Source organism: Bubalus bubalis, chromosome 7 (assembly GCF_019923935.1).
Source record: "Bubalus bubalis isolate 160015118507 breed Murrah chromosome 7, NDDB_SH_1, whole genome shotgun sequence".
NCBI classification, from domain to species: Eukaryota; Metazoa; Chordata; class Mammalia; order Artiodactyla; family Bovidae; genus Bubalus; species Bubalus bubalis.
This window is the reverse complement of record NC_059163.1, coordinates 90,872,768-90,885,809: the sequence shown is the minus strand read 5'-3', so window position 1 is coordinate 90,885,809 and position 13,042 is coordinate 90,872,768. Positions and strand designations below refer to the sequence as shown.

The window sequence follows — 13,042 nt, the reverse complement described above, 5'->3', positions numbered from 1 at the left end:
GGACCTTGTTGGCTACTGGAAAGACTTTGGCTTATCCACTGGAGGATGTGAGCAAATGATGTTGAGAGGGTAGGCAGATAATGAAGAATTGGTAAAGGAGATAAGAAGACGTGGCCAGTGAAGTAAAAGACAAATAAACAGAAAATGGCGACACAGAGGCAGAGAGAAGGAAGGGATGATTAGCAGTTGTGTGATACTCCTCCAGTAAGATGGGGATCTTGACAAAGGTTATTTTGGTAGAATGTGGGAACTCAAGCCAGACTGGGTTGGGAAGCCCCAAGAAATAATAGAAAGAGAAATTGAGCATAGCAACTTTTTTGAAGATTAGATGTCAAGAAGCACAGAGAAATGGGGTAATAATTGGAGGGCATTATTGACTACACTAAAGCCTTTGACTCTGTGGATCACAGCAAGCTGGAAAATTCTTAAAGAGATGGGAACACCAGACCACCTTACCTGACTCCTGTGAAACCTGTGTGCAGGTCAAGAAGCAACAGTTAGAACCGGACATGGAACAACGGACTAGTTCAAAATTGGGAAAGGAGAGGAGTACGTCAAGGCTGTATATTGTCACCCTGCTTATTTAACTTATATGCAGAGTACATCATGTGAAATGCCAGGCTGGATGAAGCACAAACTGGAATCAAGATCACCAGGAGAAATATCAATAACCTCAGATATGCAGATGACACCACCCTATGGCAGAAAGTGAAGAGGAACTAAAGAGCCTCTTGATGAAGGTAAAAGAGGAGAGTGAAAAAGCTGGCTTAAAATTCAACATTCAGAAAACTAATATCATGGCATCTGATCTCATCACTTTATGGCAAATAGATGGGGAAACAATGGAAACAGTGACAGACTATTTTCTTGGGCTCCAAAATCACTGCAGATGGTGACTGCAACAATGAAATTAAAGGAGACATGCTCTTTGGAAGAAAACCTATGATAAACCTAGATGGCATATTAAAAAGCAGAGACATTACTATGCCAACAAAAGTCCGTCTTGTCAAAGCTATAGTTTTTCCTGTAGTCATGCATGGATGTGAGAATTCGAAGGCTGAGCATTGACAAATTGTTGATTTTGAACTGTGGTGTTGGAGAAGACTCTTGAGAGTCCCTTGGACTGCAAGGAGTTTAAACCAGTCAATCCTAAAGAAATCAGTCCCAAATATTCATTGGAAGAACTGATGTTGAAGCTGAAGCTCCAATACTTTGACCACCTGATGTGAAGAGCTGACTCATAAGAAAAGACCCTGATGCTGGGAACGATTGAAGGCAGGAAGAGAAAGGGATGACAGAGGATGAGATGGTTGGATGGCATCATCAACTCAATGGATGTGAGTTTGGGCAAGCTCCAGGAGATGGTGAAGGTCAGGGAAGTCTGGCGTGCTGCAGTCCATGGGGTTGCAAAGAGCTGGACATGACTGAGTGACTAAACAACAACATGGGGTCAAGAGAAGGTTTCTCTTTTAGGATGGCGAATCATATTCATGTGCTTGATTATGGGACATTATAGACTATATCATCTAGTTTTAGCTGAAATAATCTTCGCAGATGGACAAGTGATTTAGAGATGCATGTAGTGAAATGATACCAGATTGACAATAATGCCAAAATACAGCATCAATAAATAAGAATGGCAGAGTCTACACTTCCAGCTACAGCAGAAGCTGTTCATTAGCCACACCATGGGCTTCAAGATCCCACAATCCATGTGAATCCAATAGAAAGCTAATCAGATATGAAAAGAAGCCAACCCTCCCCCAATCAATAATATTAAAGAGACTAACTGAAATATAGGTTTCCATCAAATATCATTATTGAAACTTTCCCTGTGTTTATTATGTGTGTTGACTTAGCAGCAGCAGCTCTTTGTAAGGTATCTTTTCCAACTAATATGATATTAAAATCAAATGAAAAAATTTAAAAATAGTGTATTTGATGATGATATGTCATTAAAGATTAACAGTAAGATTATTATTAAAGTACTTGTTTTTAAAATTTTCTTTTTTAAAGTATATTTATACAGTAGAATATATATTATTTATAAATAAATAAATTCACATATACTGGGGGAACATGCACAAAAATTTTTAGTGAGTACTACTATAGCCTAGTTATCTGTAAAACATGACTCAATTCCCTTAGCTGCTGTTTCTTTTTTTTTTTAGGGGGGATCATTTCTTTGGTATTTGTGATTCTGTAATAATTATCCTGCTGTAAACTTTATCTTTTTATTCTAGGCAGGAGTACGGGTTAGCCTTTTTGTTAGCCATGGCACGTGGATTGTGGGATCTTAGTTCCTCGACCAGGGATTGATCCTGCACCCTTGGCAGTGAAAGCATGGTGAAAGGCCTAAGCACTTGACCTCCAGGGAATTTCCCAGTGAAGCCATTTTAGATGCACAGTTGGTTATTAGACAACAAACAAGAAAAAAAAAAGCAATCTACTATCCCACCCTGGTATACAGCCATATAGCTTTACCTGTGATTTCTTCACTGCCTTTGACTTTCCTCTTTTTCTAAAATTATCCTATAAACAAAAGAAAAAAATGATCAGTTATGACCAAGTAGAGCAAAAGTCCACCATTTTCCGTCCTACTGCTTGCTGTAAAAAAGTCGAAAATTCCCCTTCTACTGCTAACTAGTTGTGTAATTTTTTGTAAATGACTTTACCTTTATGGTTGTTTCTTCTTCTGTGAAATGTGGAAAAGAAAAATAATATCCTCACAGAGCTGTTGTGAATAGCAAGTGCAAAATACATGGGACGGCACAAATAAACACTCAAGATCCTGCACAGACACTAATGTGACGCTGACCGCGGTAGACTGCTTATGGCCCCAGGCCTACTGCTCTTCATCCTGTCCTTTGCTGTTATCTCTTCCTCCAGAGAGGGGAGGTATATTTTTCTACTTCCAGATTCTGGGCCTGGCCAGTGACTTGCTTTGGACAATAGGAAGTCAGCATATGTGACGTAAGAGATGCTTGGAGGGTACTTGTGCAACTGGGTTTGTCCTTCTGCTTCTCTGCCATAGCTGTGGGAAGAAGATGATCAGGCCAGCAAAGAAGAATCACTCCAGCTGAGCCCACCTTAGATGAGATGATCTCCAGCTAACCTGTAGGCGAGTAAACTAAATCAAGTTACATGCCACTGAGATTTTGTGATGATTGTATCATGATGACCAACAGGTACAATCAGGGTTTCCCTGGAAAACACTGAGGAACAAGATGGAAAAGTTTCAAAAAGAGTAAGCAATATAAACTTTTGTCTTTCTTCCAGAAGTGAATAAACAGCTCATATCCTGAAAGCTAACAGTCATATCAGAACATTTCCACTGAAAGAGTTTTAGGCCCTATGCAGCCTCAGTTCCTTCTCATCGTGGTCTTCACTAGCAATTTTCCCCTCCAATTTTATTTCAGGGTCATTTCCATCACTTTTGCCTCAGAGAGTACAAAACAAAACAAAACAATGGTGTAGTTTCTTGGTCTTGTTTTGTTATAATGAATGCAAAATGGATGAAAAATTTTTTTCATTTTTAATTGATATTTTTTAAAATAGAAAACACATAGAAATATTACAAACATGTTCAAAAGGGTGCCTGTAAAAATTATATTTCTCTCCTGTTATCCATTCAGTCACTCAAGCACTACCGCAGAGTCAACCACTTAATAGTTCCTAGTGAACCTTTCCGGAGAAGGCAATGGCACCCCACTCCAGTACTCTTGCCTGGAAAATCCCATGGATGGAGGAGCCTGGTGGGCTGCAGTCCATGGGGTCGCTGAGAGTCGGACATGACTGAGCGCCCACTTTCACTTTTCACTTTCATGCATTGGAGAAGGAAATGGCAACCCACTCCAGTGTTCTTGCCTGGAGAATCCCAGGGACAGGGGAGCCTGGTGGGCTGCCATCTACGGGGTCGCACAGAGTCGGACACGACTGAGGTGACTTAGCAGCAGCAGCAGCAGTGAACCTTTCCAGAGATCATCACTGTATATGTGAACCCATACTTTACTAATTCTGCACCCCCAACACCAGTATAGTTTACAACCAGTAGCCAACAAAGGGAATTTAGATTGTTTCCAATGTTCTGTTATTATAAAGTGTTGTGATAAATCTCCTCGTATAATACACATTATTTCCCCCATATGCTAAGTATATTTGTCAGTACTTACCTGGGAGTAACACTGCTGAATCAAAGAAATGAGCAGTTTTAGTTTAGAAAGATATTGGCTAATTTCTCTCTCTAGTGTGCATGCTCAGTTGCAAACTCTTGTGACCCCATGAACTGTAGCCCGCCAAGCTCCTCTGTTCATGAAATTTTCCAGGCAAGAATACTGGAGTGAGTTGTCATTTCCTACTACAGGAGATCTTCTCCACCCAGGGATGAACCTGGGTCTCCTGAATTGGCAGGTGGATTCTTTACCACTGAGCCACCTGAGAAGCCCTTCTCTCTCTAGAAATTGCTCAAATTTGAACTCTTATCATCAATATATCAGTTCAGTTCAGTCGCTCAGTCATGTCCAACTCTTTGCAACCTCATGAACTGCAGCACGTCAGGCTTCCCCGTTCTCACCAACCCCTGGAGCTTGCTCAAAGACATGTACATTGAGTTGGTGATGCCATCCAATCATCTCATCCTCTGATGTCCCCTTCGTCTCCTGCCTTCAATCTTTTCCAGCAATACGATCTTTTCCAATGAGTCATTTCTTTGCATCAAGTGACCAAGTATTCGAGTTTCAGGTTTGTTGAAACAGTTTCAGCTTCAGCATCAGTCCTTCCAACAAATATTCAGGACTGATTTCTTTTAGGATTGACTGGTTGGATCTCCTTTCAGTCCAAGGGACTCTCAAGAGTCTTCTCCAACACACAGTTCAAAAGCATCAGTTCTTCGGCACTCAGCTTTCTTTATGGTCCAACTCTCACATCCATATATGACTACTGGAAAAACCATATCTTTGACTAGATGGACCTTTGTCCATTATAGAGAGGTGAAGTCATGTCTCTGCTTTTTAATATACTGTCTAGGTTGGTCATAGCTTTTTTTTCCAAGGAGCAAGTGTCTTTTAATTTCATGGCTGCAGTCACCACGTGCAGTGATTTTGGAGCCCCCCAAAATAAAGACAGCTACTGTTTCCATTGTTTCCCCATCTACTTACCATGAAGTGATGGGACTGGATGCCATGATCCCAGTTTTTTGAATGTTGAGTTTTAAGCCGCATTTTCACTCTCCTCTTTCACTTTCATCAAGAGGCTCTTTAGTTCTTCTTAGCTTTCTGTCATAAGGGTGGTGTTATCTGCATATCTGTGGTTATTGATATTTCTCCAACCCCATGGACTATACAGTCCATTGTATTCTCCAGGCCAGAATATTGGAGTGGGTAGCTTATCCCTTCTCCAGGGGTCATCAGTATATGACAGGGCCTATTTTCCATCTTCTTGACCACAGAACAGAAAACATTAAACATTTTTATCTTTGTCAATTAGGTATATAAGAATGTCATTAGAGAATAGTTTTATCTGCATTTTTTCCCCAACGACTGAGGTTGAACACCTTTTTTTTTTAATTAGCTGATCTGTGGCTGTTCTGGGCCTTCACTGCTGCACATAGGCCCTCTCTAGGTGCTGCACGTGGAGCCTCCTCCCTAGTTGTGGTGCTTCTCATGGCAGTGGCTTTGCTTGTTGCGAAGCACAGGCTCCAGAGTGCATGCGCCCGGCGGTTGTGGTGCAGGGGCTTAGCTGCCCCACAGCATGTGGGATCCTCCCAGACCAGGGATGGAACCCGTGTCCCCTGCGTTGTCAGGCGGATTCTTAGCCACCGGATCACCAGGGACATTCTAGGTTCATTATCTTTTATCAAATTTCAGAAGTTTTTGGTTATTACTTCTTCAAATATTCTCCGACTATCTCTTCTCCTTCTGAGATTCCAATTGTGTGTATACTGATGGTTTCTCTTTTTATTATTCTTTCTGCTCCTCAGATAATTTAATTGACCAATCTTCAGCTTCACTTACTCTTCTGCCTGCTCAAATCTGCTGTTAAAACCCTCTAGTGAATTCTTTGTTATACTTTTCAGTCTAATTCCTTTTATAATTTCTATCTTTCATGGATCCTCTATTTGTTCCTACATCCTCCTTGTTTTTTTTGGGGGGGGGGGCGGGTATTTGAATATATTTAAGATGTTTGACTTAAAGTCTTTGGTGAGTTCAAAGTCTGTTCTTCCTCAGAAATAATTTCTCCTGTGAATGGGCCATATTTTCTTGTTTCATTGCATGCTTCATATTCTTTGTTGGAGACTGGATATTTTTAATATTATAATGTTGTAATTCTTGAAATCAAATTCTTTCTTCTTCTCAGGGTTTGCTTTCCTTGATTCCTGTAGACTATAGCTATTTACTAATTTTTCAAAACTGTTTCTATAAAGGTTTTTTTTTTCTTTTTTGTCATGTGTGGTTTCTGAAGTCTTGGTTTCTTTACCTTGCATTTAGCTAGGATTTAGACAAAGATTTCCTTCAACACAAGCAACCAGAGAGAGAGGAAGAGAAAGGGAAATGGACAGGGAGGGGAAAAAAGAGAAAGGAAGGAAGAAGGAAATGAAAGAAAGGAAAGAAGGAAAGAAAAGAATAAGGAATCCTTGAAATTGAAAACAACAAAAAAACCTATTCCGAGCTTGCAAATTGGCTGTGTGCTGGGGCACTTCAGTGCTCAGTACTTAACCAGAGTGTTGACAATTCTGTCTTAGCTTTTACTTCACATTTGCACTGAGCCTGGAGGTCTAGGCTTAGGGTCTTCTTAGGTGTTTTCTGGGCTTCTTGCCCTTGGCATGTGCGTTGCTTTCTTAATTCCCCAGGATACACAGGGGCTTTTGAATGCCCTAACTTCCAGCTGAAACTCTAACTTTCCCTTCCAAGCTTCCGCACTCTGTTGTAGGCCTCAACTGTTTTGTCTCAGGTGGTGGTAGATTGTTTGCTTGCCTTTATAATGTTTTTGAGGAATGCCTGCTGCCTTTCCACTCTGAGTTCCAAGTTAGATGAAACAAAGACAAATTTATTGTCCAGTCTTTCAAGTAGCCCCTGGATAGGTTAGAACAGACAAACACAATTTCTTTTTAAATAAAGTCTGCTCTGCTCCATTTAGAACTGGGACTAGAGTTCCACACTGGGAATCTGGATTGCTATCTTCAAGACCGCCACTGAGTTGGTATCTGGGTGGGGTAAGGGCAAGTAGAAATACTGCAGTTTTCCTGCCATTTTTAAGTTGCCTTTTTCCTTCATTCAGCAGTCACTTGGGTACTGTAGGACTTTGATAACTGGAGTTCTGACAAAGTTGGTTTTGAACGTTTGCTTGACTTTTCTGGTTTTTTTTTCTTGGTGGAGGGACAAGTGTTTGGATTTGCCTACTCTGCCTTGCTGGCTGACATCACTCTCTACACTGTGTATTGCCTCTGTGCATATTCTCTTTCCAGATCTCATCACTCTGTTGACCATCACCCCAGTTCTTTCCTTCCAAAATACTACCCATATAAACCGAATTTTATAATATGCTTTTAGGGTTAAAAAAAAAAAATTAAAGGTTTTGGTCAGGGATTATGTCACAGCCAAGTATATCACAGTATTTAACCATAGTGACTAAAATATTTGGCTTCCCTATTCATTACTGGGACTTCCCTGGTGGCTTTGATGGTAAAGAAACTGCCTGCAATGCAGGAGACGGTTGGATCCTTAGGTTGGGAAGGTCCTGTGGCGAAGGGAATGGTATGTACTCCAGAATTTTTGCCTGGGGAATTCCAAGGACCGAGATCCCTGTTCCTTAATACCCCTTTGTTATTGACACAGCAGCCACTCCCTCTGCACTCTGAATTTCTTTCCCACCCTTTCCTAAGTCCCCTTACCTCTTTGTCCAGGTAGGTTCAGTAAAACCAGGATTCTCATCTCACTGTTCAGAACAACTTCATTGCCAGCCCACCCATTGACATAATCCACTTTCAAATCAGTACCTCGAAATGTTTTGATATAAAAAGGGAGTGGGGCTTTTTATCCCCTAGAAGGAAATCTGCTCCCAGCTTTTAAAATACAAAACTTTCTCCCAGCTGTACATATTTTATTTCATGTTGAAAATGTAGATATTTTAAAACTTAGAACATATTTATGTTGTCTCTATGGTTGTTGCTCTTCAACCGCTAAATCAGGTCTGATTCTTTGTGACCCCATGGACTATAGCCCACCAGGCTCCTCTGTCCATGGGATTCTCCAGGCAAAAATACTGGAGTGGTTGCCATTGCCTTTTCCAGGGGATCTTCCCAACCCAGGGAAGAACCCAGGTCTCCTGCATTGGCAGGTGGATTCTTTACTGCTGAGCCACCAGGGAAGCCCCTATCTCTATGGTAAACTCCATTTAAAAATGATTATTTCTCAGCAGGTGGCATAAAAAATCATTCCATTTTCTTTTATAAAGAAATAATAATAGTATTTTACGAAGTCATGGTTTCAAAATGCTGTTTCTTAAAGGAATGAAGACAATTTTATGATTGGATGATTGTTCAGTAAAAGAAAGAGGCTCTTTTCCTTTGTGTAAGTGAAAACTATTTTCAGTTTTCTTTTTTATTCTGTTTTTGTTCCAGGAACCCAAAATGTGGCTGAAATACCTTTTTTCAGAAAACAAATTTCTCTTGTTATAATGCAACACACATTTATCTGGTATTTAAAAAAGAAAAATGAGAATGAATAAGACAAAATTTTTGAACTCTGAAAATTCATTAATACATAAAACATAAAAATCATGAGTAATCCCATTACTCAGAGATACTAACTGTTATCTGTTTAATATACACTCCTCATGAACTTTTAAACTGCCATTTATATAAGCATTTATTAATATATTTGTGTATTTATGTGTGTGTGTATTTTTCTTAACAAAAATAAGATTTTAGTGAGGCATTTTTTAATTTCAATAAATATAAAAGCACCATTTTAATGTGGTAGTTATTTCTGGATGTGCAATAATTTAATCTATTTTAATCAACAAGCACTTACTTTATTTCCATTTGTTTTATACTCTAAACATTGCATATATAGTTTAGAACTTATAAGTTTAGAACTATAGTTCTATAGTTTAGAACTATACTTAAACTTATAGTTTAGAACTTAAGTATTTAATTCTGATATCTTAGGTAGTTCTCTTTAAACATTTTCTGGTATAAACAGACTTTAAAACAAAACAATTTTTGGAATTATTTCAACTCTTTGATCACAAAAGTAGGCAATCATCAGCAAGTCTCCAAAATGTCTTAAACATTTCTAACCTTAACAGGCTACCTTCCAGACTGGCTACAATCTGTTGTTTTGGCTTTAACTCCTTGAGTTGCCTACAAAGTCTCTACTCTGATCAAGTGGGTTTATTCATGGAGAGGAGCCCAGTGCTTTGCTGTCTTTCTGGCCATACCACTTGCTGTTTTTCAGGCTGAAAATCATTTCCTCTTTCTCTCCACTGATCAGATCTAATCCAGAATTATGCTGCTGCTGCTAAGTCGCTTCAGTCGTGTCCGACTGTGTGTGACCCCATAGCTCAAATCCCACTTGGCCCATAAACCCTTCCCAATCTCTGAGCAGGAAGGGATTTTTCCTCTCATTAAAGTCCCTTGGCAGATGATGATATTTGTGCCATTTTTTGGCAATTAAATATATATGTCTTATAACAGTTCCTTCTCATGTTTTCAAATATTTTTCAAATTATGCTTATTATTTCCTCATTGGTATATTTGTATCATCTTTCTACAACTGTACAAAAGGCTATTGAAGGAAGGATCAGTCTTGCCTATCTCTATACCTTGCACATAGATAGGGCTTGATAAATGTTTACTGATTTAATAATTACTATAAATCATAGATTTATTACTAAAATTTTCATTCAGTCCAATCTCTATGCACAGATAATAGCATATGAAAAAAAGCAATTTCTTCAAGCTCTTTCATCAAGATATAACATAAAATCTTGGTTACTGACTAAATACTGTCATCGTTGGCAAGTGAACTATGTAATCTTTAAGTCAAAATAATATCCTTGAGATTTTTTTCTGTATTTTTACAATATTTGAAATACCTACTTAAAAGTTTGTATAAATATTGAATTGCTTACCTCACAAAAACTTAAGTAGAAGCACAAAAGTAAGAGAATGACATGACCAAGCTTCATGTTGGAGACAATCAGGGTCTGTGTCTCTACTGTGGACTCCTCTGCACCCCAGGTATTCTTTGAAATTTAATTTTTAACCTCTGAAAAAATATTTAAAAAGAGCAGGCCTCCTAAAGAGCTTTGTACTTTTGAACTCGTGGAGAATTTGGCAAAAATCCAGAGTTTTACCGTAAATGAAACCAAAAAGACCTCAGCAAATAGCTGAGGGACTGTTTCCCGCAGAGAAAACTGATGCCCCACCTCAGTACTGAACAATGCCTTATTCTGTTTGCTACAGTAGGCAGAAACCACGAAATTTCTTATGCTTTGGTAAACACAGAATCATATTTTTCTTTAAGGACGAAGATTAGGAAATGGTAAGGAGTAAAAAGTCCATTGTATTGAATGCTATGCTGAACACTAAAAATCCTCACCAAAATGCTTCTTTATCAATCATGGGTTGTCCTGTGATAAATTCTTTTTCTCTCAGCAGAAATGCTGTCACAGTTTGATTCTCCTGAAGCAGATGTGAGACAGAGTTTGGGGTGGGAGATACTTGTCAGGAATCAGCTCCTGGGAAAGGAAAGGAGGAGAAGCAGGAATGAACAGAAAGAGAAAGCAAACTGCAATGTGGGTTCAACAAAGCCTTGGCCAGCTTGGGTGAGTGGTGGGGTGGTGGGGTGGCTCTGGAGTGACAGCGGCCAGTCACAGGGGCCCTGGGTCATGCAGAAATGGCTGGGTCCTGCCTGCCTTACTCAGTGACGTGACCTGGTGACAGTTGCCCAGGAAATGCACGCCCTGGGGTGAGGTGGGTCTTCAGTTGCTGTCAGACAGCAGTGACCGCTGACCACACTCTTCACAGCCAGACAGTCAGACCTTCCTTGAAAGGGGGATCCGGGAAACTCATCTCCTGGTCTTTCAGAGTCTACCATTTGCACCTTTGAGGTCTACTTTCCATGTATGTTTCAAGGGTGGCTCCTTTGAAATTGCAGTGGGCCTCTCTTCCTGAGGAGAGGGAAGTTGCAGGGGGTCGGGGTGGGGGAAGGAACTGTAGCCCCTGGCCTTGCGGTTGATCTTGGGGCTGCAGTTAATCCTCAGCCTCTGCCTCTTTCCTGTCCATTCTAGATTCCCTTCACCCTGAGTCTCCCCCTCTGCTGGCCTCAGTGGCTTACCTGGTGGCATGACCCTTAACCTCTTCCTGGAGTGGCCTGAGCCCCTGAATACCATTCCCTTCTCAGACCATGGCTGCTGTTCCCATCCCTTTACTGTCACAAGAGATACCTGAGTAGCTCATACCGTTCCCCACACATTTCTCCCTACCCTGGCTGTGTAACAGCAGACTTCCTTCCTCTGAAGTGATAGGTTACTCCTGTCAAGATGGTGACTCCTCCTCTACCCAGGCAGCTCAGTGTGCGCCAGGCAGAAGGCAGAGCATATAGTTCACTGGGATTCTTGTTGTGCCCCAGGGCAACGGTGTGTTTCCTTTGAGAAACAGACCTCAGAATGCAAAGTGTGGGGACAGGAAGCACACGGCCTCCAGTCGGTTGTCAGAAGTGATGGCAAGCGTGGCCATTCCTGCTTCTGCTTCTTGGGTCACAGACCTGTGTCTTCTCTCTGTTGCAGACATGGTGCGGCATGACAGTCCTTCGATTCAATACATATACTGCTTCTTGGAGGACAGCACCCAGTCCTCAGAGTATTATCTTAAGTGGCACCTCAGTTCGGCCTTCAGCAGGTTACTCCAGTGTTCCGTAGGCTGTCAGCTTCACAGCAGTGCAGTTATATGGTATGACCAGTGAATTGCTTGGCCAGAGCTCCAAGCTCACATCTCCTTTGCTAGAAAGTGGGTTCCCCTATCTAGCAGGATGTTACATGGGATCCCTTGTTGGAGGATTAAATACTCTGTAATCCTTTGACTCATGACCCTGTGGCCCTGCAGGTAGGAAAGGTACCTGACTTTATGTCTGTTTATTTCTGTCTATTCCTGTGAGGATGTTCCTCTGGCCTTTTTAAGAGTGAAACAACCAAATGATCAATTTACCACCGAGTGGCTAGCTGGTATCCTTGATGAGCTGTGCCATCTTGGGGGCTCAGCATTGGTCTCTGTTGCTGTCAGATTGGACATTTGTTGGTGGCAGTAGCCAAAGAAACCTTCAGGGCCTGTGCTGTTACTGGCCATCTCTGTCACCATAGCCATTTTATCCTTGTACCTGCTGTGTTAGTACTGAGGTGGTTGATGACTGAGGCTGGCGGATATCAATTAGCTGAGTCATTTTGTTGATTGATTACTTTTCTCTAATGGATGTTCTCTGGTGGTGTTAACATGCATTACAAAGATTTTTATACTTCATTCCCACTCCTATAGGTATGTCCACAAGTTTCTACTCAGAGCTTCTTGTTCTTAATCTTTGAATATCTTTCATTATAGGGAAAAAAACCATCAGGCAATTACTACTGCCTGTGATTCCATATCCAGTCTAACCTTAGGCCTCTTTTTTTTCCACACAAAGTGGACAGCCATGTGTACAAGCTGAAGCTCTGCCCACTGGGAGGACTTTCTTCCACCACTGTCTTTCAGACAATTACCAAGCATGGCTGTCATTCAGCTGCCACTTTCAGGTTGTACCTACATACAGAGCCAACCCATCTGTGAAGCAAACTCAAACGTTTCTCTCCTCCTTCAGCTGCTCATACCAGGCTTCCCATAGAGCCACAGGTGTGAGCTGAGGGACACGGGTGCAACAGTTTAGATTTGGGGGGAAAAGAGAGAAATCTGGGCCACCTGCTCAAGTACTTTGCTTATGCCCTTTGCTCCTCTGTGCTCTTTGTTCTAGATGTGACAGGTTCATCTTATGTTTTTGCTAGGCCTGTTCAA

General features: G+C 41.0%; 1 protein-coding gene across 1 annotated transcript in view; it reads right to left on the bottom strand.

The window, feature by feature from the left end:
* Positions 1 to 10,254, bottom strand: part of CFI (complement factor I) — a 49,689-nt gene extending 39,435 nt beyond the window's left edge. The window contains exons 1-2 of the mRNA XM_006052208.4: positions 10,132 to 10,254; positions 2,485 to 2,532 (exon numbers count right to left, since the gene is read on the bottom strand). Of these exons, the coding sequence (XP_006052270.1) occupies positions 2,485 to 2,532; positions 10,132 to 10,188 (105 nt within the window). The 5' untranslated portion in view covers positions 10,189 to 10,254. The remainder of the gene's footprint in view (positions 1 to 2,484; positions 2,533 to 10,131) is intronic.
* Positions 10,255 to 13,042: the final 2,788 nt, after the last annotated feature.